Source organism: Xenopus laevis, chromosome 8S (assembly GCF_017654675.1).
Source record: "Xenopus laevis strain J_2021 chromosome 8S, Xenopus_laevis_v10.1, whole genome shotgun sequence".
NCBI lineage: Eukaryota > Metazoa > Chordata > Amphibia > Anura > Pipidae > Xenopus > Xenopus laevis.
Window position 1 is genome coordinate 44,511,102 of NC_054386.1, and position 26,449 is coordinate 44,537,550.

General features: G+C 40.6%; 2 protein-coding genes across 4 annotated transcripts in view; both read left to right on the forward strand.

Annotated features, from left to right (window-relative positions):
- The first annotated feature begins 267 nt into the window (after window positions 1–267).
- The window catches only part of nt5dc2.S (5'-nucleotidase domain containing 2), a 73,968-nt gene continuing 47,786 nt past the window's right edge, over window positions 268–26,449 (forward strand). Inside the window, 2 exon segments of one of the 3 annotated variants that reach the window (NM_001093106.1) lie at window positions 268–659; window positions 26,106–26,290. In NM_001093106.1, the coding sequence (NP_001086575.1) occupies window positions 350–659; window positions 26,106–26,290 (495 nt within the window). In that variant the 5' untranslated portion in view covers window positions 268–349. 3 annotated transcript variants of the gene reach the window in all.
- On the forward strand, window positions 9,813–11,430 carry LOC121397664 (lamina-associated polypeptide 2-like). The gene is made up of 2 exons (XM_041574752.1): window positions 9,813–9,922; window positions 10,013–11,430. Exons 1-2 carry the CDS (start codon window positions 9,888–9,890, stop codon window positions 11,304–11,306), a joined length of 1,329 nt encoding a protein of 442 aa, XP_041430686.1. The 5' UTR covers window positions 9,813–9,887; the 3' UTR covers window positions 11,307–11,430.

Below are 26,449 nucleotides of genomic sequence, written 5' to 3' on the forward strand. Positions count from 1 at the left end.
TTAAAAACCTATAAAAAAAATAATGAAGGCCAATTGAAAAGTTGCTTAGAAATGGCCATTCTATATCATACTAAAAATTAACTGAAAGGATGTAACGCATTCATTGTCTAGCTGCAGCACCACTTATATATCAGCAGGACGTGCCAGACTCTCACAAACAGAGCACAACAAGCCCCGTCTGCTTATTTGGTTTTCACTCTCTATTGTACACTGGATCCTTTTACAACCTGCCCTCTCTGGTGCTCAGCCAATAGGATTGCATCTAGGGGAGGGTTTCCCAATGCTTGTTGTTGGTGCTCAGCCCCACGTGTGTTAGTGTGCTCAGAGCTGCAGAGACATGGCAGTGTCTATGGCAGTGTCTATGGCAGTGTCTAGCTTACTGCATGGCTCTCTGAGGAGGGGGGCTGCTGCCGCCTATAGTACAGGGAGAGATGGCTCCCCTTGTCCTGCGCCTGTTCCCTCAGCGGGATCAGCCACCTCTCAGCTACCCCCTGTCACACCCTCTTCCACTTCTACCGGGAACCCCACATCCCCCCATCTGCATTCTACTGGTGCCCAGGCTCCTGGCCGCCGTTTTTCATCTTCTTCGACTGTCCCAAAGATTGATAACAAGAGCTTCCTATGGTCCCGGTATGGGGAGATGAAGAAACTTGTGCAAGGTACTTATTATTGATAACCGTTACCTACCCTACATGGGCATTTCATACCTCCCAACTGTACCTTTTTCGGAGGGACAGTCCCTCTTTTGACAGCTCAACCCGCAGTCCCTCATTTGTACTGGAAAGTCCTTCTTTTCTATGCACTGAACAGCCAGAAAAAGAAACAAAGTTTCTCACTTAATTGGCTTTTAGCAGAGAGCCCAGAACAGCTAACAGGTGCAAATAAGATACTTTGTAACGATTTTGAGACACAAAAACACAGTTTAGATAAGGAGAAATATTTTCAAACTTTCAAAACCTGCCAAATTTTGTAAAACAAACATGGTAATTAGGGGGTGTGGCCACAGAAGGGGGTGTGGTCCAAAAAATTGCTGCGCTACGTGCAGGAAAAAAAAATTTTGTCCCTCTTTTTACTTCCAAAATGTTGGGAGGTATGGCATTTTATATATTTGTGTACATGTGTAGTGACTGTGCACCAACAATTGTGCATACAAGGGCACCACCGGTCATGTTTATGATATGCACAGTAATTTATTTTGTCTGCCTGTATGTATACTATAAATGCTTTCCCCCCTAGAAAACCTCGCTTTCTGTCTACTTTTTCCTTCTGTGGACAAAATAATAAACTATGCTCTTCATATTTTACAAAGCATTACAAATGTCACCAGAGATATTACTTATCAAGTGTATCTATTCCCATCTGGTATAATGTGAACAAAACCTTAGCACTTGGTGTGCAGGAGACATAGCCTGAGCTTAATTAGCAATTGGTAAAGCCTGCAGCAGATCACATTTAAACAAGATGTTTTTTTTCTTATATGCTGATGATGTTGTTTTACCTGTTTATTTATTGTGATTAATACGATTGTAAGCTTAATTTCTGGGGAGATAGAAACCAAAATGTATATTTATACAATTGTTAATTTTTGGTGTTTTTAATACAGGTATGGGATCCGTTACCCGGAAACCCTTTATCCAGAAAGCTCTGATTTACGGAAAGACTGTCTCCCATAGACTCCATTTTATACAAATAATCCAAATGTTTAAAAATGATTTCCTTTTTCTCAATAGCTTGTACTTGATCCCAACTCAGATTATCTAGAAGATTTAAGATCTGCTATCCAGAAAACCCCAGGTCCCAGGCATTCTGGATAATAGGTGCCATAACTGTTCTTCAATTTTTTTGTAGTTAAACATGCCACTAAGAGCATGTGCTGATGGGAAAGATAGTTTTACATATTTAAGTAACTTTCTAAATGTTGTTCATTAGAAGTCCTGATCTCAACACAAGCAATCTTAGTGTAGGTTTATGAAAAGAGGTAGAATATTATCTGTTTTGTGATTTGGAGTTGGGACAACAATATGTTTCTTTTGTCTTTATTCAAATTTTTGCTTTTGAAATAAATGTATGTTCAAACAACTGGCAGTTCCCGATATTTGATTAATGTAGGAAGAACTCACATCCCAACACTGGGCAGGTACTGCCCCTTAAATTGCATATATAATTGAGCACTTACTGCCCCCTGTATAATGTATGTGACTGAGCATTTATTGCCCTCCTGTTTAATGTATGTGTCTGAGGACCTACTGCACCCCCTGTGTAATGTATGAGTCATACGCCCCTTCTTTGTAGTGAATGTGTCTGAGCACCTACTGCCCCCTGTGTAATGTATGTGCCCGGACACTTACTGTCCCCCCCATGTAATGTATGTGTCTGAGCACCTACTGCCCCTGTGTAATGTATGAACCTGGGCACTTACTGTCCCCCCGTGTAATATATATGCCTAGGCACTTACTGCCCCCTGTGTAATGAATTTGCCTGGGCACATCATCTTGTATTGCACTTGCCAGGGTACTTTCCTGCCCTCTGTGTAATGAACTTAAATTTATCACCCTGTGTTAATGCACATGCAGGGGAACTGCCTGCCTGCTGTCGTTCATACATCTAATTGACCAGTATGCATAATTGCCCTCCTTTTAAACTGGCTGGGCACTTGCTGCCCGCCGTACCATATATGTGCAATGGGCACTGCTCCTCTGTAATTTTCTTGCGTATATAACTGTTCATATATATATGCTGGGACTACTTCTGAAACATGCTGTAGCCAGGTATGGCAAAAAGCAGTGTTTTGAGATCAGCCATATTTTTTAGCTAGGTAAGCGGCAGGAGGGATTTTTTAGGATCTGTGGCTACTTGACCCTGTGTGTTTTGTCCGGACTTGTTGATTGGGGGTCCTGTGTAAGGACGTGAGTGAGTTTTCTTCTCTAGATCTGTTTGTATTTCTCACTATATAGACATGCATACTCTGAAGTTATTAGGCTTGCTACCTGGCCACTATTTTTCTGGCCCAGACAATAAAACTGATGCTTGATGCTCGTGTTATTTATAGGGAAGAAAAATAACAAATATAGACTTATTCTATTGACATTTTTGGGGACCAAGAAACTGCGAGGTCCATTACAGTTTTAGGACACTAAAAAAAGTGGTACTGGACTGCGGGTGCCTAGGGTGGAGGGCTGACCAACTTTCCATGGCCCTCCAAATTTAAGGGGCCGCCAGACCATATTAGTACGGAGGACTGCCATTTTCCTTACAAGTACTGGCACAGATCCTCTATCGGGGAACTGCACATTATTTGGCTTTGTGCTTGGCTTTCTTTTTCTTATGTGAGCTCATGCACTTGTGCTGGCCCTTACACTGAAAAATGACACTATACTCATACATGGCATACTTTATTGTCTAGATAGGATTTTCTATATAGAAAGTACAGTATTGTATTAAAGAACAGGGAAAGGTTAAAACTTATAGGGGTTGTTCGCCTTAGAGTTCACTTTTAATATGATGTAGAAAGTGATATTGAGACAATTTGCAATTGGTTTTATTTTTTTATTATTTGTGGTTATTTAGATTTTTGTTAAGCAGCTCCCCCATTTGCAGTGTCAGCAGTTTGGTTTCTAGGGTCCAAATTACCCTAGCAACCATGCATTGGTTTGAATAAGAGACTAGATTATGAATAGAAGAGGGTCTAAATAGATATAACAATAATAGCAATAACAATACATGTGTACCCTAGCTGGAAAAAGTCGGAAACAAATGGCAAATAAGTAAAAAATAAAAAAAAATTGTAATATAAGCTGATGCTATGGGGCTTATTTTAAAATTCTGGTGCTATTTTTGTTGGATTTTGAGCTGCCATCTACCAATGATTGAAAATATGAGCTAATCAACCTTATATTGTGACATTTATATTCTATGTGTACTGTATATTGTAAGTCGGCCCCTAAGCAGCACAGAGCTTGTGCAGTGAATCAGCAGAAAAGAAGAAGGGGGGCTACTGGGCATCTTGAAAGCACAGATCTTCACTGTGAATGGGCTGTGGTTGCCTTGTGCTGGTACAGAAGCTTAAAACATAATGTACAACATTTCTAGGCTACTTCTTGTTTAGTTAAGCTTTAGTTCTCCTTTAAGTAAACCTTATCAGAAAGCTGCTGTTCTGAGTCCTCTGTGAACAGAACCACAACATTTCTCTCCTATTTTTTTAGGGATGCACCGAATCCAGGATTCGGTTCAGGATTCGGCCATTTTCAGCAGGATTCGGATTTGGGTAAATCCTTCTGTCTGGCCGAACCGAATCCTAATTTGCATATGCAAATTAGGGATGGGAAGGGAAATAGTGTGACTTTTTGTCACAAATCAAGGAAATAAAAAATGTTTTCCCCTTCCCACCCCTAATATGCAAACTCGGATTCGGTTCGGCTGAATCTTTAGCAAAGGATTTGGGGGTTTGCCCGAATCCAAAATAGTGGATTCGGTGCATCCCTACTATTTTTTACACATGGGCTTCTGTATGAGATTTTTTCTCTTGTCTCAAACCTGAAGGCCATGGGTACAAGCCTGCGGAGCTGCCTCCTCTCACCTTCCCCTCCCACCTCTCACTCGTTTCCCTCCCCTGCTAGCTGTAATCTGAGCAGAACCAGCAGTGAGAGACACAAGGCAGGCAGGCAGCTTGGACTGTTGTGTCTGAGCTATTCAGAAGAAACTACATCAGTAGCTAAAGATGTAACGTATTCCTTGTCCAGCTGCAGCAACATGTATCCAGCAGCACGGCGTGCCAGACTCTCACAATAAGGGAAGATTGTATCACACTTACCGTGATCTTCCTTTCCTGGACACTCCATGTCATACTTACCGGGATAGCCCCGCCCCAGTGCTCCCATCAGAAGGACCCTCCCCAAAGCTTTAAAAGCCCAACCCCACCCCCCAGTCCGGTGTCTCGTAATAAGCTTCTAGAAACTACCGAAAAAGGGATGGGAAACCTGACATGGAGTGTCCAGGAAAGGAAGATCACGGTAAGTATGATACAATCTTCCCTTTTCCTGGACACTCCATGTCATACTTACCGGGACTTAGCAAGCTAATATCCCAATGGGAGGGAATTTATTACACATAAGGAAGTGGCCGAGTATAATCTATACCAGATAAAACTCAGAAGAATGAAACCCCCAAAGGTGGACCAAAATCACCTTGTGGAAATCTGTGAACTCTATTTTCAGAGGAAATGGACTGGAAGAGAATAAAGGAAATAGTACTCCTTAAAGGAACCCACACCAAAGTAATGATACCGAGTGTGAAACCAGCATGACAATTACATTTAAAAAGAGAGAACTATCTCTTAATTAAATAGAAGCGGATAGGAACCCAGAGTAACACTTCTACATAGTCTTACTCCTACTACATACCAGCACGTTTATTCCAACCGCATAACATCCACAAGAGGACTCTTGGAAATGGCTCAAAAGCATGGTACCTGCAAAAGAGGATTTAGTAGGGGGAAGGAAAAATACCATCACTAGTATTCTACATGACCCCACTCTGTATGACACTACCGGTACATGGAATCACCTAGTGTAGTTCCCCGTCTCTTTAATACTAAGGAACCTGTATTTATTCTAGACCATAACCAATACACCTCTCAATGAGAGGTCCGTAGAATGACTTATGGAGAAGGAGTGCTGCCCATGTGGGAATACCTTACCTGCCCTGTGAGGTATCTAGAAGCATTCTGCAGTCTGTTCAGATTGAAATTGTTTTTTATCTTTAGCTCAAGATCCAACACCAAACAAGACTGGATAGTATTAAAGATCAGCGTGCCCTGGAGTAGACCAGGTAAAAGAAATGCCTGCAGATATGCATAACCTTGCTATGATACAGTCCTCGAGCCTTCACAGATGTGACCTGTACATAGCTGGAGTTATTGTACCCCATAGATTAGGCCTATAAACAATCTGTATGGCCTGCTCCCATGAGTTTACCATGTAGGAAGAAATTTGAATGACTCAAGGAAGTATTACAACCAACAATACTGCTAGAGATTGGTTATTCTCAAATCCCTGGACATGGACAGTACCATCCTTAAGTGTTCAAGATTAAAATTAATCTAGGTATGGAGATATAATTATTTACCTATTATTCTGCAATGGAACTCCCCTACTAACCATACTAGCATGTGCAAGCCTGTTGGCAAGAGATGCAATAACCAGGACCTTGCCTAAGGCTGATACTGCAGCCTTGGTCTAAAAGGATAAAGTGTATAAGACCCTTTTTATAGCTTGATGTTAAGCCCTATGATACTTACCTCAACTAGCCAGGCCAGTCTATGGTGGTGTAAAAGGCTAAACCCAGAGTAACATAGACCTTTAGAAAACCCAGCATGCCAAGATTGCATGCTTCCTGTCCACCATATGGATTAACATTACAGAATAGCCTGTTATAACGAACCTGTGGATCAAAACTTTTAGCTATAACTGAATTGATGGAGAATACCTAATTTTACAGCCAGCTTTATATGGTACCCATTAATATAATATGTCCCATGAATATATAGTCCGAGAGCTGACCCCTATTGTATTGGAGACAAACTAAATAGGTCTGTACTATAAAATACCTCATTGCAAAGCTCTAAAACCCTGTGGCAGTAGTGAATACAGTATACAGTATGTGATTTAACCAAACATTTGCACTGACTGATGCACCCACTGTCTTCCAGACTGAGACCAGATAAGTTGCACCCCTGTAACCAAGAAAGAGATCCTGATGAATATCATACCAGTTTTATAAATAGACCTTGATTTATCATTGGAATATACAGAACACTTATCTTGCCTGATATCCAGCTGTGGCGATATTAGAATCCTTGTTAAATGTATATATGACTGTATACATGTCTACGTCCATTTAGCCCCAGGCCAATCCTATCGCAGAAGCAGGATACGTATTTATCTTATTTTCTTAATCAGCAGGAATAAGTCCAGTCGTAGAACCTAGATTCTAATTAGTGAGATCCTTAAGACTGATAACTATTCCAACAGCCTATAGTTGAATGTAAGCAAATATATGGACCACGTCGACTTCAAAAGTTGTGGTCTACAAGTTCATGTTATAATACAGCCATTGTATAATACCTACCTGCTGTTTGACTATTGCATAACACCCATATGCAATATAGTCGTATACCTTTAAACCAGAATTGGCCACTACTCTCACACCATCTTTGTAACGGTGCATAATCCTATATATAACATAGCATTTATATGAATCAGAATTGGCCTTAGCCAATCCATTTAGACAAGATACATGTCTACATCAGTTACCACCTTTACTGTATCTGTAACCCATATACCGATTGTGGCATACTTACCGGGACACAGTCCCCTAAGCCATTATGGACTGCTGTAAATAAGGGTATAATACTTATCTGCAACACATCTGACGTACTTAATTAAGTTCATAATACCTATATCTGACTTGGCTAGTGCCTTTAAGTCAGTCTTGGCTGCTGTTATCAGCAAGCATACGTTACCCTATTGGCTTATTTGCAAGAGTAATCCATGCTTATAACCTAAATCAAAGTTACTTGAAACAGACATGACCCAGGGATACTGGAGCCTTAACTTGTGTTACCATGCTTACATACAAACCTGAAGGTTATATAGGCACCCTCCGGAAATGCCTAGAACCTTACCACACCCATTACTCATCAGTTTAACATTTACCTTCAGTTTGGTTGTTCTATTGATTGGTGTCCAAACCAGAGAGATGTATAGCATGTTCATTTACTTTAGTTATAACCTTAGTAAGCACCAAAGCCACTGAAATGTTTAAGCATATACATACAGTAAGGTTATAGTAGTGACTAGTGGCTGGCCCAATTAATGTATGACATGTGCATTAGTATGTGGTTATTATAGCCAGCTCCGAACCACTGATGTTACCCCATCTACATTCAGTTTGGTGTAATATTAAAAAGTGCCTATACCAAAAATGTCTAACATGTACATTCATATTTGGTTATTAAAACCAGCTCTGGAACCACTAAAAAGTTTCCACATATACAGTCAGTTTGGTTACCACATAATGCAGCAACAGGCCCAGAAATGTATAACATATGCATTTGTATTTGGTTATTCAAGCTAGCTCTAGAATCACTGAAATGTTTCACATATACAGTCAGATTGGTTACTGCCTTATGCAGTGACAGACACAGAAATGTATAATATATGCATTTATATTTGGTTATTCAAGCCAGCTCTAGAATCACTGAAATGTTTCCACATATACAGTCAGTTTGGTTACTGCCTTATGCAGTGACCGGCCCATAAATGTATAACATATGCATTTGTATTTGGTTATTAAAGTCAGTTCTAAAATCACTGAAATGTTTCCACATATACAGTCAGTTTGATTACTAGAAAATGCAGTGATAGACCCATAAATGTAGAACATATGCCTTTGTATTTGATTATTCAAGCCAGCTCTAGAATCACTGAAATGTTTCCACGTATACAGTCAGTTTGGTTACTGCCTTATGCAGTGATAGGCCCATAAATGTATAACATACACATTTTGTTTCCACATATACAGACAGTTTGGTTACTGCCTTATGCAGCGACAGGCCCATAAATGTATAACATATGCATTTGTATTTGGTTATTAAAGCCAGCTCTAGAATCACTGAAATGTTTCCACATATACAGTTTGGTTGCAATATTCAGTAGTGCCAGGACTAGGAATTCCTACATCATGCAGACAGAGCACTCTGCCCAAGAGTAAAGAGGCCCCTTTCTCTGGCTGCCCATCCCAGCTAGCCAGTATCCACATGCTCACACATATACACACGCATATACATACATATATATATACTGGCTAAACAGTTTACTTCCTTCCATACAGCAATGTCTAAGCTTCTAAGCTAGCTAAATCAGAAGCAGAGTAGAAGAAGTACATGTTAATTTAGTTCACAAACCTATACTATAAAGGAAGAGTTGTAACACAGAACCTTACCTGATGTTTCAGATAATCAATCTGAGCTGCTAAGGGAGGGGGTGGGAGGGGATCTACCTGTTCATTAACTGAACCTGAATACTGACCTCCAGACTAATTACCCAATTACCTGCAGCTGCTGTAAACCGAACCTGCAGATCAACATAGTATTCTCAGTGCTGAAATAAGAAGGCTAACATTGTATTTGCAACATTCACATAACATATAGACAAGTCTTGCCTTAATGCTGCTTTCAGACCCTGCAGATCATCATTGCATAGAACTGCTCTCAGCACGTAGAAACAGTATTGCATTATCACTGCATTGCATTATCATTGCTCATAGAACGTATATTTCCTGTACTTCACATGGCAGTGGACACTAATGGGTTAATCCCTCTCGACACCTGAAGGACAGGAAATGAGCTAATAAATTCCATGCCTCCCCCCCTCACCTCCATTCTCTTTCCTGTCCTCGACGAAGGAAGTGAAGGAAGTGTTTTATCACCTTTTACTGGCACCAGAGGGGGTTTGCCTCAAAGTCTCCGGAGCCTTGTCTTTAGGAGAGATCTCCATTAGGAGATAATGGCCTTTCGTTGCCCATAGCTGCAGTAAGACGCGAAGCCGTTAGGCGCATGCGCAGTAAGACGGTTGCAGAGCTCTTCCTGGACGCGTTGCTTGGATACGCGCCGGTGACGTCATCACGCTGTGTTTTGGCGCCAGCGTTTTTAAATCAGTGTCTGTGTTCCCCATCTTGCTGCCTGTTATCCAGACGCTGTTTTGGCTGTTTATGCCCTGAGCCTGCTACTATTTGCCTCCACAACTGCAGTAAGTAATCTGCCTACTGGGGATGTTTGGTATGTATTACCTTTACTTATGGGTGTATTCTGCTTATGTTTTAGCTGACCCATGAGTTCTAGACGATCTAGATCCGCTGCCAGTGGGTGAGTTGCAAAGGGGTCTCCCCCTATCTGAGTGCTGTTGCACTTTTCATATGTTTGGTATTCATTATGAATATTTTTGTTTATTTTAAGGAGTCCACATCATAGGCATTCTGATAGAAGAAGAGATGATGATCGTGGGAGGGAGAAGTCTTGTAGAAAGGAATGTATTTTCTGCTCTTTGCCTGCACTTCAGGATAAAAAAGTTTGTCAGAGCTGTTTTGATCAAAATAATACCTCCCAGTCTTCTGAGCAATTCAATAATTTCATGTCATGGATGAAGGATTCCTTTAATAAATCTATGTCTGACATGGTTGAAAAAGTTACAGATAATGTACTTGCTAAAGTTTCTGCCAATCAACCATCCACTTCATATGCTACAGCAGATTTAGCTGTTCACATTCCTGACGATAGTGTCTCCTCTGATTCACAAGAGGAAGGGGAAGTGGATTCAGATGATGAGTTGTTTAATACATCTTTCATAGAGCCTTTAATTCTGGCCATGAGGAAAACCCTTAATTTGGATGTTCCTTGTGAACCTTCTTCCCAACCAGACCTGATGTTCAAATCTTCCAAAAAAAGCAGTGTCTTTCATATTCATGATGTTGTCAAAGCCACAATTAAATCTGAATGGGATGTTCCTGATAAAAGATTTTTTCTGTCTAAAAGGATGAAAAAGATGTATCCTTTTCCTGAGGATCAAGTTAAACAATGGGTATTACCCCCTAAGGTTGACGCTTCGATCACCAGGGTGGCAAGAAGAACAACCTTGCCTGTAGATGAAGGGGTCTCCCTAAAGGATCCTATGGAAAGACGGCAGGACTCCATCCTTAAAAAAGCCTATAGTGTTTCAGGATCTATTTGTAAACCGTGTGTGGCTATTACCTCCTTAGCTAGAGCTAATAAGATCTGGTTAAATAACGTTGTTGAAGCCTTACAGCAAAAGGTCAGCAGAGAGGAAATTCTAAATTCCCTTCATGAGATTCAATTAGTAAATGATTTTTGTGCTGAAGCTTCTATGGATATCCTCAAGTTGGCGGCTAAGGATATGAGTCTGGTGGTGGCAGCTCGTAGATCTCTATGGCTCAGACATTGGTTTGCTGATACACCATCTAAGCATAACCTTTGCTCCCTCCCCTTTGAAGGAGATCTTCTTTTTGGTCCAAAATTGGAGAATATTATCTCTAAGGCGTCGGCTGGCAAATCAGCCTTTCTACCCCAAGATAAGAAAGAGAGAAGAACAACTTTCAGGGGTAACAGACCTTCATTTAAAGATGTCAAAGCTTACCGCCCAGGCAGAAATTTTCAGAGGCAATCCTGGAAGACTAAGCCTCAGCCCTTTCAGGTTAAGAAGGATTCCAAACCTGATAGAAATAAATCCTTCTGAAGGTTTGCGAGCCCTTCAGTTTCCTGTGGGGGCCAGGCTTTCACAATTCAAAACTGTTTGGGCTCAAACTACGACAGACCTCTGGGTATCAGAGGTAATTTCAAGAGGATACCAAATAGAATTCATAAAATTCCTCCTTTTTCTCGCTTCCAAAAGTCAGCAGTTCCAAAAACAAAGGAGGCTCTGCTTGCCCTCAAGGGTATTCTGAATCAACTTCTGGTGAAGAGAGTGATTATCCGTGTTCCTTCCACCCAAAGAAGGAAAGGAATTTTTTCTCCTTTATTTCTTGTAAGAAAAAAATCGGGAGATTTCAGAGCTATTCTAAATCTAAGGTTCCTAAATCAATTCATAATAAAAAAGACCTTTCGTATGGAGTCAGTAAGATCAATCGCACAAGTATTAAGGCCCGGCGATTGGATGGTCAAGATCGACTTGCAAGACGCCTATTTACATATTCCCATCGCAGCAAGTCACCAGAAATATCTTCGGTTTTATTGGATGGGGATTCGATACCAGTACAGAGCCCTGCCATTCGGTCTCGCGTCTGCTCCAAGAGCTTTTACGAAAGTTCTAGCTCCCCTTATTGCTTCTCTAAGATTACAGGAAGTGGAAATCTTTTCATATCTGGACGACATTCTAGTAAAGGCGAATTCCTTGGAAAAGATTCAACACGACGTCAAGTTAGTGTTGAGGTCCTTGCAGGATCACGGTTGGCTCGTAAACATAACAAAATCTTGTCTGTCTCCGACTCAAGTTATCAACTTTCTAGGAGTCACTTTCGATTCAACTCTTTTTCGAATATTTCTCCCTCGAGAAAGAATCTTAGATGTTCAAAACCATGTACAGAAACTTCTCAGTTTTCCGATAACTACAGCTCTATTCTGTCAAATAGTCCTGGGCAAACTAACAGCCACGATAGACGCTGTTCCATGGGCCATGGCTCACATCAGGCCTCTCCAGTTGTCATTTCTGACCCAATGGCGCAAAGAACGTTCACCCGATCAGTACATTCTGGTGAGTCCTCCGGTTCTCGAGAGGTTGAGATGGTGGCTTCAGACACAGTATCTTCAGAAAGGTATTTTTCTTTTCTCCCCCCAGTGGATCAGGTTGACCACCGATGCAAGTGGCTCAGGTTGGGGAGCCCATCTACTTCATCTGTCAGTATGGGGCAAATGGAATATATGGGAGACAAGTCAGTCCTCCAATTGGAAGGAATTGAAGGCTGTTCACCTCGCACTAATTCACTTTCTGGAAGTGATCAGGTCCAAGTCGGTGATGATTCAATCAGACAATTCCACAACTGTCAAATATATAAAGAAGCAAGGAGGAACAAGGAGTATAAAACTCATGAAGTTGACGGAGGAGATTCTTGTATGGGCAGAATTTCATCTGCAGGATCTGACTGCAGTCCATGTGCCAGGAGTGATGAATGTTCTAGCCGATCGTTTGAGCAGGTTCCAGCCTCATCCAGGGGAATGGGAATTGAATCCAGAAATATACAGATTAATTGTGAAGAAATTCGGGATTCCACAGATAGATCTCATGGCTATGAGGCACAATCGGAAGTTACCGAGATTTTGTTCCAAGAATCAGGATCCCCTAGCAGACCAGGTGGATGCCTTCAGTATCCAATGGAATTTCAAATTGGCTTACCTGTTTCCACCTTTTCCTTTAATTGCCAGGTGTCTGAGGAAAATCAGAGAAGAGAAGTCATCTGTTCTGATAATTCTACCTTGGTGGCTCAGGAGGTTTTGGTTTCCTCAATTATTCCAGATGGCAGTGAGGAGACCGTTCAGACTCCCAATCCAGCCTCAACTTCTAAGGCAGGATTGTCTATTTCATCCGGATCCAGGCCACTTCAAATTGACTGTTTGGAAGTTGAAAGGCAGAGGATGATGGGAAGAGGTCTATCTTCTAACACTGTTCAAACACTCTTGGCCTCTAGGAAGCCTGCCACTTCTTTGAAATACTCCAAATATTGGAACAAATTTTTGGAATGGTGTTCTTTATCTAACAGATCATCTGTTGAAATTACAGAAGAACATATTGTGGAATTTTTGCAGTCCGGATTTGAGAAGGAGCTCAGTCCAGCAACTTTGAAGAACCAAGTCTCTGCTCTTTCTGCCATTTCGGGAGTTGCTTGGGCATCCTCTCCATTAGTGGCAAGATTCTTCTTGGCGTTAAAGAAATTAAAACCTAGGATCATATCTAAAGCTCCTCCATGGGATCTTAATTTGGTATTGCTTGCCCTTACCAAGCCTCCCTTTGAACCTCTGGAATCAATTTCGTTCAAATTCCTTTCTTGGAAGATTGCCTTTTGTTAGCTATCACAACAGCCCGCAGAGTAGGAGAGATCCAAGCTCTGAAGATTAATCATAACTGCATGTTTTTCTGTCAGAATAAATTGATTTTTCGTTTACCTCAAGACTTTCGCCCAAAAGTGATATCTGAATTCCATATCAATCAAGAAATAGCCTTACCTGCCTTTTATCCGAATCCTAATTCAGAGGAAGAAAGATCATGGCATACTCTGGATGTTGTTCGCGGTGTTAAAACCTACCTTGAAAGGACTGAATCAATAAGAAAATCAGATAATCTACTGATTCTATCTTCAGGTCCAAGATTAGGCTCTCAGGTGGCTAAATCAACAGTTTCATCCTGGATCAAATCATGTATTTCAGAAGCCTACAGGGTCAGTGCAGTTCCTTGTCCTCAATCTATGAAGGCTCACTCTACCAGGGCTATTGCTGCGTCTTGGGCATGCCGGGCCCAGACATCAACCGATGAAGTTTGCAGAGCAGCGGTTTGGTCTTCTGCCAATACCTTTGTAAAAAATTATCAGCTTGATCTTCATGCTGCTGATCGAGATTCCTTTGGAAATTCGGTCCTTCAGGCTGCTTTGCTGATTAAATAAACTTATATTACCCACCCTTTTTTGTCATTGCTTGGGTATTTCCCATTAGTGTCCACTGCCATGTGAAGTACAGGAAAAAGGAAAATCAATTCATACTCACCGAGATTTTCTTTTCCTGGACTGAAGCATGGCAGTGGGCACATGTTTCCCTCCCTAAAATTTTGGGGAACTTCGTCTCGTACAGTGTGGAGAATGGAGGTGAGGGGGGGAGGCATGGAATTTATTAGCTCATTTCCTGTCCTTCAGGTGTCGAGAGGGATTAACCCATTAGTGTCCACTGCCATGCTTCAGTCCAGGAAAAGAAAATCTCGGTGAGTATGAATTGATTTTCCTTTATCAGCCTTGCAGCTGCACAGTTCTTCCAATGGCCAACATGGCTCATACTTTAAGAGTTAGGAGACTCTGGAACAAGGTGGCATTCTCAGCTTAAATTTAGCTTTAACTGCCAGTAGATTTAAGACCTCAGGGTTTTCTTTTATTTAACCCTGGAAGCTGCCAATTACCTCAACCTTGGGAAAGTCTTTTGAGGGAGGCAGCTGGCTCTGACACCTAAATTCCTCCAGAAGAAAAAAATAATACCCCCATGTGGGGGAAAAAAGAGAAGGAGGCCATAAGGTTCAGGCCGCTAACTAAATATTTGTTATCAGAATAACGTACCTAACTGCCACCTCCCTCTCCCATCCGTAAAAATCATAAAGGGTGTATGAGCCATATAACCCAATGCCGCTGGACGCTTTTTAGACATGCCCAGGTAGGCATACGGATGGGGGGACATAGCACTTGCCACAGACCTGGATGTAATCAGGCTGGAGGGCACATGGATCAAGGAAAGCAATGATATTAGCCACAGTAAAAACTGTGCCTACCTGATCCAGATGTTTAAACACTGAAGATTCCACCTGAGGTAATGTGCTTAGGGGTAAAAGATCACCAGGACCAACCCGAGTCCCTAGGACACTAACAGCAGCCCTACTGCTTCCCCAAGGTTAAAAAGAAAACTTGCTTCTAACAGGAGCAAAAAAAAAAAAACTGAAGCAGAAGGAAAAAAAGACACCGGACTGGGGGGTGGGGTTGGGCTTTTAAAGCTTTGGGGAGGGTCCTTCTGATGGGAGCACTGGGGCGGGGCTATCCCGGTAAGTATGACATGGAGTGTCCAGGAAAAAAGCACAACAGGCCCCGTCTGCTTATTTGCCTTTCTCTCAATTGTACACTGGGTCCTTCTACAACCTGCCCTCTCTGGCACTCAGCCAATAGGATTGCATCTAGGGGAGGGTCTCCCAGTGCTTGTTGTTGATGCTCAACACCCGCTTTTGTCAGTGTGCTCAGAGCTGCAGAGACATGGCAGCGTCTTTGGCAGTGTGTAACTTACTGCGTGGCTCTTTGAGGAGGGGGGCTGCTGCCGCCGCCTATAGTACAGGGAGAGATGGCTCCCCTTGTCCTGCGCCTGTTCCCTCCGCGGGATCAGCCACCTCTCAGCTACCCCCTGTCACACCCTCTTCCACTTCCCCCGGGAACCCCACATCCCCCCATCTGCATTCTTCTGGTGCCCTGGCTCCTGGCCGCCGATTTTCATCTTCTTCGACTGTCCCAAAGATTGATAACAAGAGCTTCCTATGGTCCCGGTATGGGGAGATGAAGAAACTTGTGAAAGGTACTTATTATTCATAACCGTTACCTGCACTACATGGGCATTTTATATATTTGTGTACATGTGTAGTGAATGTGCACCAACCTGCATACAAAGGCACCACTGGTCATGTTTATGATATGCACAGTGATTTATTTTGTCTTCCTGTATGTATCATATAAAGGCCAGAAACCTCTTTCTGTCCACATTTTCCTGTCCACAGACAAAATAATAAACTATGCTCTCCATATTTTACATGTGTAGTGACCGTATAACTGCTATGCATACAAGGGCACAATTTGTGGTTATGGCTGAGCACCTACTACCCCATGTGTAATGTACATGACTAGGCACTTTCTGCCCTCTGTGCAAAGAGGGCCGTTTGACTGGGTTGATGTGTCCATTGATATTACAAGTTTGGTAGTGTGAAAGGTATCGACTGGGTTTGTTCACATGTGCTGACTCACTAAGCACTGTGTTGGTCTTTTTTTTCTTTATCATTTACTGATGCAAATCACTGACCAAACTGAACATATCTTTCCCACCTTCTAGCTGTGCTTGAATGTCTAAAGGTGGCTATAGATGCTATAATTATGATCTTTTCAGGAAAGATCGTTTATTTCAATACACACATGTAGAGCTGAATTGTCAGACAGTGTCGGACTGGGGCACCTGGGGCCCACCAGAGAACCTGATCTGAAGGGCCCCCCAATTTACACACAAAAGCCCACAAGGGAAAATAAAGGCAATGCATACTAAAGTAAACATTCTCATTTGTATACATTTAAATAACATTAAGTTGCAATAACTATTAAATACCAAAAAAGCAACAATATTAAAGAAAGATGTTAAATCACAGCACATACAGTATAATTGTTAATCACTTAACTTTTAATCATCTATAAAAAAAAACACAAAATAAATTAAATTATTTGCAATGTTCCTTTCAATGTTGTTAATATTTTGCATGTATGTACTTACTGTAGAAAATTTGTAAGATCACTTGGGCAGGGACTGATGGGAATGTGAAGGGGCAATAAAAGCAGTCCACAGTAGGTAAACATTATCATAGCTATATGTCTAAATATATAGTGAATAAAGTACCCCCTCTTGTAAAATATAAGGATATTATAAGTTACCGAGGAGTTTCATGACCATATAAAAACACGAGGCCGAAGGCCGAGTGTTTTTATACAGGTCATGGAACTCCGAGGTAACTTCTAATATCCTCATATTTTGCAACTGGGGGTACTTTATTTATTATAATACACAAGTTTCAGTAAGTCATGTGACAGAAATGACATCAGAACTCACCGTTTATAACTGATGACATCAGAACTCACCGTTTATAAGGATATAATTTACAAGATATTCATGGCTTTTGTGTATTATATATAGATATATACACAATTACACACAGTTTAAAAAAAACAGTACTCCATTCCATTTAATCAACTTGTTATTTATTAATCAACTAAAAATTCATGTTACACTAACAATTAATCAAGTAAAAATTCAGTGAACACTTAATTTATTTAATCAATTTTTAATTCATTGTAAGCACACCAGTCACAGTAAAATAACTTATAACTCAACTGGGGCAGAGAGATGGAGAGATGCAGCAACTACAAAGGAGCATGGAAACAGGCAGTAAAAGTAGAGCAGCAAACTTAAAGGGGCAAAGAATCTAAGAGTCCTCAGGGGTTAAATGTAAAATTACATTTTGGTGCTGGATTGTTTGCCCTCCCCCAGGATCACTTGCTCTGACAGCAGCACCCCTCCAGAGCTTTTGCACAGACAGCACATCCCCCATTCCTCCCCCCACCAGGATAATTTGCTCACCGGTAATGTAGCAGAGGAGCCAGCTTAGAAGGAACACAGTGAGTGCGAGCATGCAGCCCCAACCGGCCCAGAAGATAAATCAGCACAGGCAGCCCCTCGCTATAATCCGCAGACGCTCCCTTCTCAACTCGCCTCTCTCAGATTCCCTCCACGTGCAGAGTCTGACATCACGTCGCACAGCAGATAACGTGCACAACCAGACAGTAGCAGGAACAGCGGGGCAGCATTTCCAATTAAAGCACTATGTGCCTGGTGAAGTAGGGAGTGGGGCGGGCCCATTAAGTTTGGGGCCCACATAGCTACTATATACTTGCGCGAAACTGGGGCGCACGATCTAACCACCTGCAAAGAAATGAAGTAGCAAGTGCCCGCAGGGGCCCACAAGGACTGGGGCCCACCGGGATTTCTCCCGGTCTCCCGGTGGGCCAGTCCGACACTGTTGTCAGATATACTGGTAAAAACAATAGAATTCTACCTGTATCTGATGATTCAGCGTGAACAGTGGCTGATGTTTGGGTGCCTTCAAACGCACCCGATCAAAAAAAATTTTTTTTCGTATGAAAATTTGTTTTGTACGACATTATCAGTGCATCAGTGGCCACCTTAATACTGTCTGTACATGGCAACATTTCCTCAACAGTTAAATAGGTTGTTTGCCTTCCAAACATTTCTTTCAGTTCAGTAGTTTTCAGATTCACCAAAAGTAAATTCACTAGCTCAGTGATCTAGGTGCAGATTCTGAACTGTTACAATTTGCTACATTCGTTACTAGCATCTGTGAAATATCAGCAACTATTGTATCAATTCTAATAGCCGCCTTTAATGAAACTCAGGGATGCTGCTCAGCAGGGACAAAGATAACAAATGTATTAACTAATGTATCAATGTAGAACAGTTACAGAGTCAGTGACCCCATCCCAGAGCTGCTTTAGAAGGTAAAAAATGAAACTTTAAACTTCAGTATGAGAAAAATGGGCACAAATAGAACATGGACAGTAATGGAAAATATACCTTTATTTCTGGTGTACGATCTGAAAACAACTGAACTAAAAAAGTGTTGGAAGGTGAACAACCCCTTAATACAGAGTAAGGAGAATGTATTAATATTTGTACATACTAGCCTTCATTTATCATGTAGCTGACTCTTTTGCACATATGCCAGGTTTAGACAGAATGTGTGTCAGTGCAAATATGTATACTGTTGCCTAATTTCTCACATCCTATGATCTGTAATGTATGAAGTTTGTCACACCTTTCTGACTAACCTGCACGTTCCTGCTGCTACCAGGTCTTCCCAGAATTTTAGCAATCCTGCACATTAAGAACTTAGTGTTTCTGTGGAAAGTACACTAGCTATCTTGATAGTGACACTATATGGGTGACGTGGAATATTTTAGTACATTTGGTTGCAGTCAGGGCTGTATGTAAACATGTAAATCCTTGTAGTCTGCAACTTGTGCAACACTGTAACTGGCTGTCTCAACCCATTCCATGATAAGCTGTAAAGTTTTTTGGGAGCTGGTACTAAGAAACAGCATATGACATTTAGAATAATTTGACCATTTTCAGATGTACAGAAGCATAGTATATTTGTTTAACTGACAGGTTACAGATACAGGTTCGCCACTGTAAGTTATTAAAGCGATTGTTCAGGGTAAAAATAAAAACTGGGTAAATAGATAGTATGTACAAAATAAAAAATGTTTCTAATATAGTTAATTGGCCAAAAAGTAAATTATAAAGGCTGGAGTGACTGGACGTCTAACAAAAAAGAACAGAACACTTCCTATTTTGCAGCTCCCTTGCTTACCACTAATTGGTTACCAGGCAATAACCAATTAGTGACTAGAGGGGAGGCACATGGGTCACTGTTGCTTTTGAATCTGAGCTGCATTCTAAGGATCAATTGCAAACTCACTGAACAGTTGTGTCCCATGTGGCCCCCCTTCAAATCACTAACTGACTCCCAGTTATAGAGCTGAAAAGCAGGAAGTAGTGTTCTGGCTAGTATGTTAGACATTCAGTCACTCCAGCATTAATACATTACATTTTTGGCTATATTAGAAACATTTTTTATTTTGCAGATACAATCTATTTACTCAGTTTTTATTTGTACACTGAACTGTTCCTTTAAGAGTTTTACATATTTGTCACTTGGCACACAGGTCACAGACTTTGTATCTGGAGTATTTATTTATATTTAAACGGACAGTATGCCCTCTTTATTCAACATGTGCTTAGTTAATAGGGCTTTTGCTAAAGATACAGTTTGCTCATTGTTGTAATATACAATTAAAGGAAAAGTAACACCAACAGCCTTTGACTTTTCTCCTTTGAATGGAGAAAAGTCAAAGGTTGTTGGTGCAGAGATGTGCTGCTTCCAGTTTAACACTTCAGAATGTGGAAGAGAGGTGGTTACTGGCAGCTGTAGAACTGAAATCAGTCAGCTTATTTCATTGATCTGATTTCAGCCCCCCGTGTGGCCCTAGCCCTAAACCAGTGATCCCCAACCAGTAGCTCGCGAGCAACATGTTGCTCTCCAACCCCTTGGATGTTGCTCTCAGTGTCCTCAAAGCAGAAGCTTATTTTTGAATTCCAGGCTTGGAAGCAAGTTTTAATTGCATAATTACTAAGTATAGTACCAAGTAGAGCCTCTTGTAGGCTGCCAGTCCACATAGGGGCAACCAAAGAGCCAATCACCGCCCTTATTTGGCACCCCAAGGGACTATTTTATGCTTGTGTTGCTCCCCAACTCTTTTTACATTTGAATGTGGCTCACGGGTAAAAAAAGGTTGGGGACCCCTGCCCTAAACCGTACCCTGGATAAGAGGAGCATGTAAGCAGCTATAATTACAACTTAATATCTCCCCCTTCTGTGAGTTTACTTTACTTCTCCTTTACTAGGAAATAGAATACCCCCTTTTTGGCACAGGCTTATTTAGTTGGGCATGTGCAGATGTGCAGAAAAACAGTATCTGAACTCTCATAAATTCTACAGATTGAGAGGATGCCATGAAGTTCCTCTGTTTTTTATAGTGGGTGGGAAACCGATACATTAATTTATGCTTATTTATACTGTATGTCAGAATAAGTGCAAAGTGCTTAGTAAATTAGCGTAACAGTAAAAATAATTTAAAACAAGTGGAAGACAATTTTGCCCATTTAAAGAGAAACCCTGAAATTCACTTTTAGGTGGAAAATATAGACATAAATGTGTTTTGGCTGTTAATATTTGTTTTTCAAGCTCCTAAAATGGTTTGACTGACTTCCCCCCTTCCCCTGTATGAAATTTAAAGAGGCACTTGAATCTTTCTTTTTGAGTCTGCTTGCCAGAGAAGCCATTTAATCCTCTACATTGACATGCTCTAACATGGCCTGGCAGAGATGCTCCAGCCATGCTTTAGGCAGCACGTAGAGGTGCAGGGACAAAGAACTGAAGAAAAATCACAAGAGGCAATGCTGGCTTCCAAATTCATGCGGGTATTTAGCAGGTAAATACATGAGCCAAAAAGTCCGTTTTTACTTTTTTAAACTGTTTTCATCCTGAAATGCCGAGATCGTCTTATTGTAATAATATCTCGTTTCTTGCATCAAGCATTTATTTTATTATTACACAATGGGGAATATAGGCCTGTTAGGGTTAGGTTTGAAGCATAATAACTACACCTTCTAATCTGCTGCCTGCATAGCTACATTGATAACTATTTTCCTCCCGATGCTGTAGACAGGAGCCATGTCAAATATTTGTTCCTGCTGGCAGGTTGGAGAAGAACAGTGAACTTTTTGTGCTTGAATCTAAAGGGACCTTCACCTTTGAATAAACATTGCAGAGTTTTTCTAATGAAAGTAGTTTGCATAACATATAACAATGTAACTTTTTTTAGTTTCATTTTTGTCCTTTGCCTTTTTGTCTACTCTCTCCAAAGTAAAACTTTAAATATGATTGTTTAGGGAGTTGTTCCGAGCAATTGATTGACTGAGTACTGTTTTGTAATATTTTTCATTGTTATCTTTTCAGACATTATCCTCTTCTTTTTAAGTCTGTTATTGAGACTACTGCTCTCTTGCTAGGTTTATTGAGCCTAGAAACTAGTTGGCACATTTTTTTGTAACATGTTTTATTGTGTTAGCACATTCAATTGAAAAAATTACAAAGCTACTTAACTGATGCTCTGCATCCTTTTAAAAAGTAATGTATCAGGTTATTATTGCTATTGTTTGTCTAAGTAAAAGTTACTGCCAGGTTAGTTTCCCTTTAAATAATGTAGGCTTCACATGGACAACAACTGCTGAAAAGTGGCAGCAGATATACAGCTGGATGTCCTATTTAGCTGTAAGGGGTTGTAGCAGTTATCAGACAGTACCACACTGGGTTGTTTAGTTATGTAGATGGACTTATATCTGCTGTAAACTATCTGAAGTTTTACTTACTGTCCCCAAACCAGTACTGTGCTCTTGTTTCTGAGGAAAGGTTTTGGTGAAAGATGTCTATGCATCACGCCCCCTTTCTCTGATGTCATGTCAGAACCTCTGTTTACGACCTCAAAGCTACAAAGCTTCTCTTTACTTGGACTGACTCTAAAAAGCAGAAATGTGGCTGCCATACACCACTTGGGTCCTGGCTTTGATTCTTGGACATTATCTGTGTTATGTATGTTTTCTCTGAATACTCCTGTTTCCTTCAACACTTGAATTTTATCAAGAACCGTTTAACCTGCTTTCAGAGGCGGACTGAGGGTTTGGGGCTGATGCCTCGGGGGCCCGAACACAACACCCCAGCTGCAACCGCCTTCCTCCCCTGGGCCTGCTATTGGGCCGAAGGGCAGGTAAGAGTGCAGCTCCCAGGATTTCCATTGTTCAGCGGGTCGGAGGCGCTCATCCAGTCACTTCAGCCTTTATACATTACATTTTTGCCTAACTAACTATATTAGAAACATTTTTTATTTTGCACAGCCTATTTATCCAGTTTTTATTTTTATGCTGAACAATTCCTTTAAATAAATCCAATAGGCTGGTTCTGCTTCCAATAAGGATTAATTATATATTTGTTTGGATCAAGTACAAGGTACTGTTTAGTTATTACAGAGAAAAAGGAATTTTTCAAAATTTGAATTAAAAAAAAAAACCAACCCATTATTTATTATATACCGTATATGAAAGATGGTATGTAATGAGGGCCCTGTTTGCTAGGCCTTACAATATGAAGGTAGTGCGAATGTGAATACCTTTCTACATCCCCCCCCAATGCTGGTGACAAGCCCTTAAATTGGAAACGTGTGACAATTTGGTGACCCCATTTGTCATATATATGCTCTGCCACCAGTTGCAGTGACACTGTAAAAGCTAACATTCGTCACCCAGCAAACTGCTTTCACTTCTTCCGAATCCATGTTCTAAGAGAGGAATATTTGGAAGAGCAATGTTCTGCCATCTAATGTATGAAAGAACTGTAAAAATATGACAGGTGTTGGTGTCCATGTTTTGGTTTCAGTGGTATTTGTAATACTTCAAATGTACTTTAAATGTACTAGAAAATCATGTAAACATTAAATAAACCCAATAGAATGGTTTTACATCTTAGTTTGAATAAAGTACAAAGTACTGTTTAATTATTATAGAGAAAAGGGAAATCATGTTTTAATATGTTGATTATTTGGATAAGATTTTGTCGATGGTAGACAGCCATTCTGTAATTCGGAGCTTTCTGGATGATGGGTTTCCGGATAATGGATACCATACCTGTACATGGTTTCAATAGTATCAAGCAACAGTCTACAGAGGAGCAAAATACTGCTTTTAATAGCAATTACATTTACAAATAACATTTAAATCATTGAAACCTTGTAAGGATTTACATTGGAAAGTTGATTTGAATTAAATGTATTTCAGGATTTACAATTTCTACATTCTTCCAAAAATATGGACTTAAGATGTTCATGCACATACCAATAATATTACCGGAAACAAAGTCGATACTACATGTGCATCAGCAGATAAGGAAGTAAAGAGTTGCTGTAGCTGCTCTTTATTTCTGCTCAGGGCCAGAACTAGGAGTAGGTAGAAGAGGCAGATACCTAAGACGTAATAATAGGGGGCGCTGGGCAGCTTCCTCTTAAATTGCCTTCTGCCTATCCCTAGCCGGGTTTGCACCCTGCTCGACCCCTCCCTCCTGTCATCCTCCCCTCCGTTGCTCTCTGTCGCACGCCTGGCGCGGGGGTTGTGGCTGGCTGGGTTGCCTAGGGCGCCCTGCTGGCCTGGCCCGGCCTTGCTTCTACTGTTTCTAATTGAAACAATAAAAAATCAGAAGTACCGTAACTTTTTGGTTTTGTGAGACAGGTTTTTTTAAAAAAAGTTTTAAATTTATAGTTTTCACTCTTCTGCATAAAAAAACATTTATTGAAACTACATTAAAAGACCTTCTCAAATATGGAAAGATGATATCTTTGGCAGATGGGGTCAACATCCTAGAAACGCATGGGGATACAACCTATACGTACCTCCAATCGAAAAAATCCTCTGACTGGCATAGACCCGAAACAAGCTAGGAAACTTTATTATCCTCCCCAAGAGTCATTATAAAACCTCTATCTAAATTATACAAAATTTTAGTAAAAACCTTGGCAGTAGGCCCTGCTTTCCAATGCCAAGAATGGGCAAATGAACTGAATATAGATATAACTGATAATATGTGAAGAGACATCCTTAAATCCACATTTCTGACATCTAAAGATGCTAAAACCAGGGAAGCAGTACATAAACTGCTTACACGATGGCATTATACGCCGATGAAGTTGGAAAGAATGTACCCTAATAGTAGGGAGATATGCTGGAGATGTAAAATGGAAACCATACCCATGTGTGGATAACCTGTCCAGCCATTCAGCTATATTGGAAGGAGGTTCTTCGGATTATAAATGCGGTAACCTTACAGGATATATGTATAGACAAACCTCAGACAATATTGCTGAATATGAAACAGGACATGAAGACAATAATAAGAGACCCACTCACTCTTCATCTATTACAATCTGCCAATCTGCAAAAGCCCTAATTCCCAAAAAATGGAAGTCAATAGAGGCCCCCACGTGTAGAGAATGGTTATCAAAAGTAGAAGAAGTGAGACAAATGGAGGAAATCACCTGCCTCATCCACAATCTAAGCAAAAAATATTGGACCATATGCCTAGGGCATATGGTCCTTGGGTAGAATTTATGAAGACGAAAGTATAAAAGTCTAGACTTAAGTTGCCATATTACTCAAAGAATACAAACCTTGACACTTGTCAGCCTTTTCTTTTTTTTCTTCTATTTTTCTCCTTTTTTCCAACCTATATAACGTAGAGAATGTCAATACTACTCATATGTATCAACATGCTGCTTACTGCCATAATCGCATTAATTTATAAATATATGTGTATAAAATGTGGATTGTGGATAACTCCCCCTCCTCTACCTTCCCTCTTTCTTTCTGTACCCTTCCCCCCCCCCCTTATTATTAAAAAGGTTAAAAATAAAGAATTGGGGGAAAAAATAAAATATATTGAGTATAGTAAAGATTCTTTTACATTTCTTTTTAGTTGTATTGCCTTTCCCTAATAAATAAAATTAATTAAACCTTAAACCTAAATAGGCTGGTTTTGCTTCCAATAGGGATTAAAAATATCTTAGTTTGGAACAAGTACGAGGCCTTGCCATGATTCGGAGCTTTCTTGATAATGGGTGTCCGGATAACAGATGTTATACCTGTATATTATATGGCTATGCCTATTTTCATCCCTCTTTATGTCAGTCATACGTGTTATTTGAGGCTGACAAGTTGCCTTACAAACTCATGACTAGGAATTTTGCAGTGAACTGCGATAGAGTGGAGCTGCTAGATCTTTCCAAGGCCACCTACTGACTTTCTCTATTAGCATGTGGTACTGATTAGCCCTACTTACTTGCATCCCTTCCCCCAGTCACTGGTTGGAAAGTTTTTGATCTGGAGGAGGAGCAGTGCTGTGTCCCTGGGTAGTTGAAAGGAAATTCCAGGTCAAAATAAAAGGATTACCAAAATAATAATTATGGGGCGGGGGGGGGGGAGTTAATTTTTTGCATGCTGGGTTTTTTCTGTATAATATGATATTTTCTATTTGTCTATGGAATTAAAATTTCTCTTTGTTTAGCTCCATTCATTTTTCAAATTGATTACTTAATAACATTAAAATAAACCATTTTTATTGTTTAAGTATTATGGTAATGTTTCTGATGCCTTCAGAAAGGCTATGTAAAAATATGTCCTGTGTGCCCGTTTTTGTTCTGTCAACAATGTTGAAACATAATGTCAAATTGCATTTGGGAAATTATTGTGATGATACACTGAGAGATTTAGCAGGAAAAACATATTTTTAATGCATTTTTTTGCTGTCCTGTTTCAGACCTCTTGCCTCCTGGGGTGTGTAACCTCCTAAACTCATCCACTATCTACGCCAACAATGAAGTCTGCCTAGGAGACATAGAAGTCTATGGGTTTGACTATGACTACACCCTGGCACTGTATTCCAGCACTCTACATTCCATGATATTTAACACTGCCAGAGACATTTTGGTTGAACAGTACAAGGTAAATTAATAACTGAAAAGGTCTGTCGGGGACAAACACATTCCAAGCATTTGTGGGGGTGGGAATAAGCCTGTAGGGGTTTTTTCTGGGGGTTGCAACAGTATAGACCAGCTATTTACATACAGTAAGTTTCACTTTAAACTCAATGTAGGATGACTC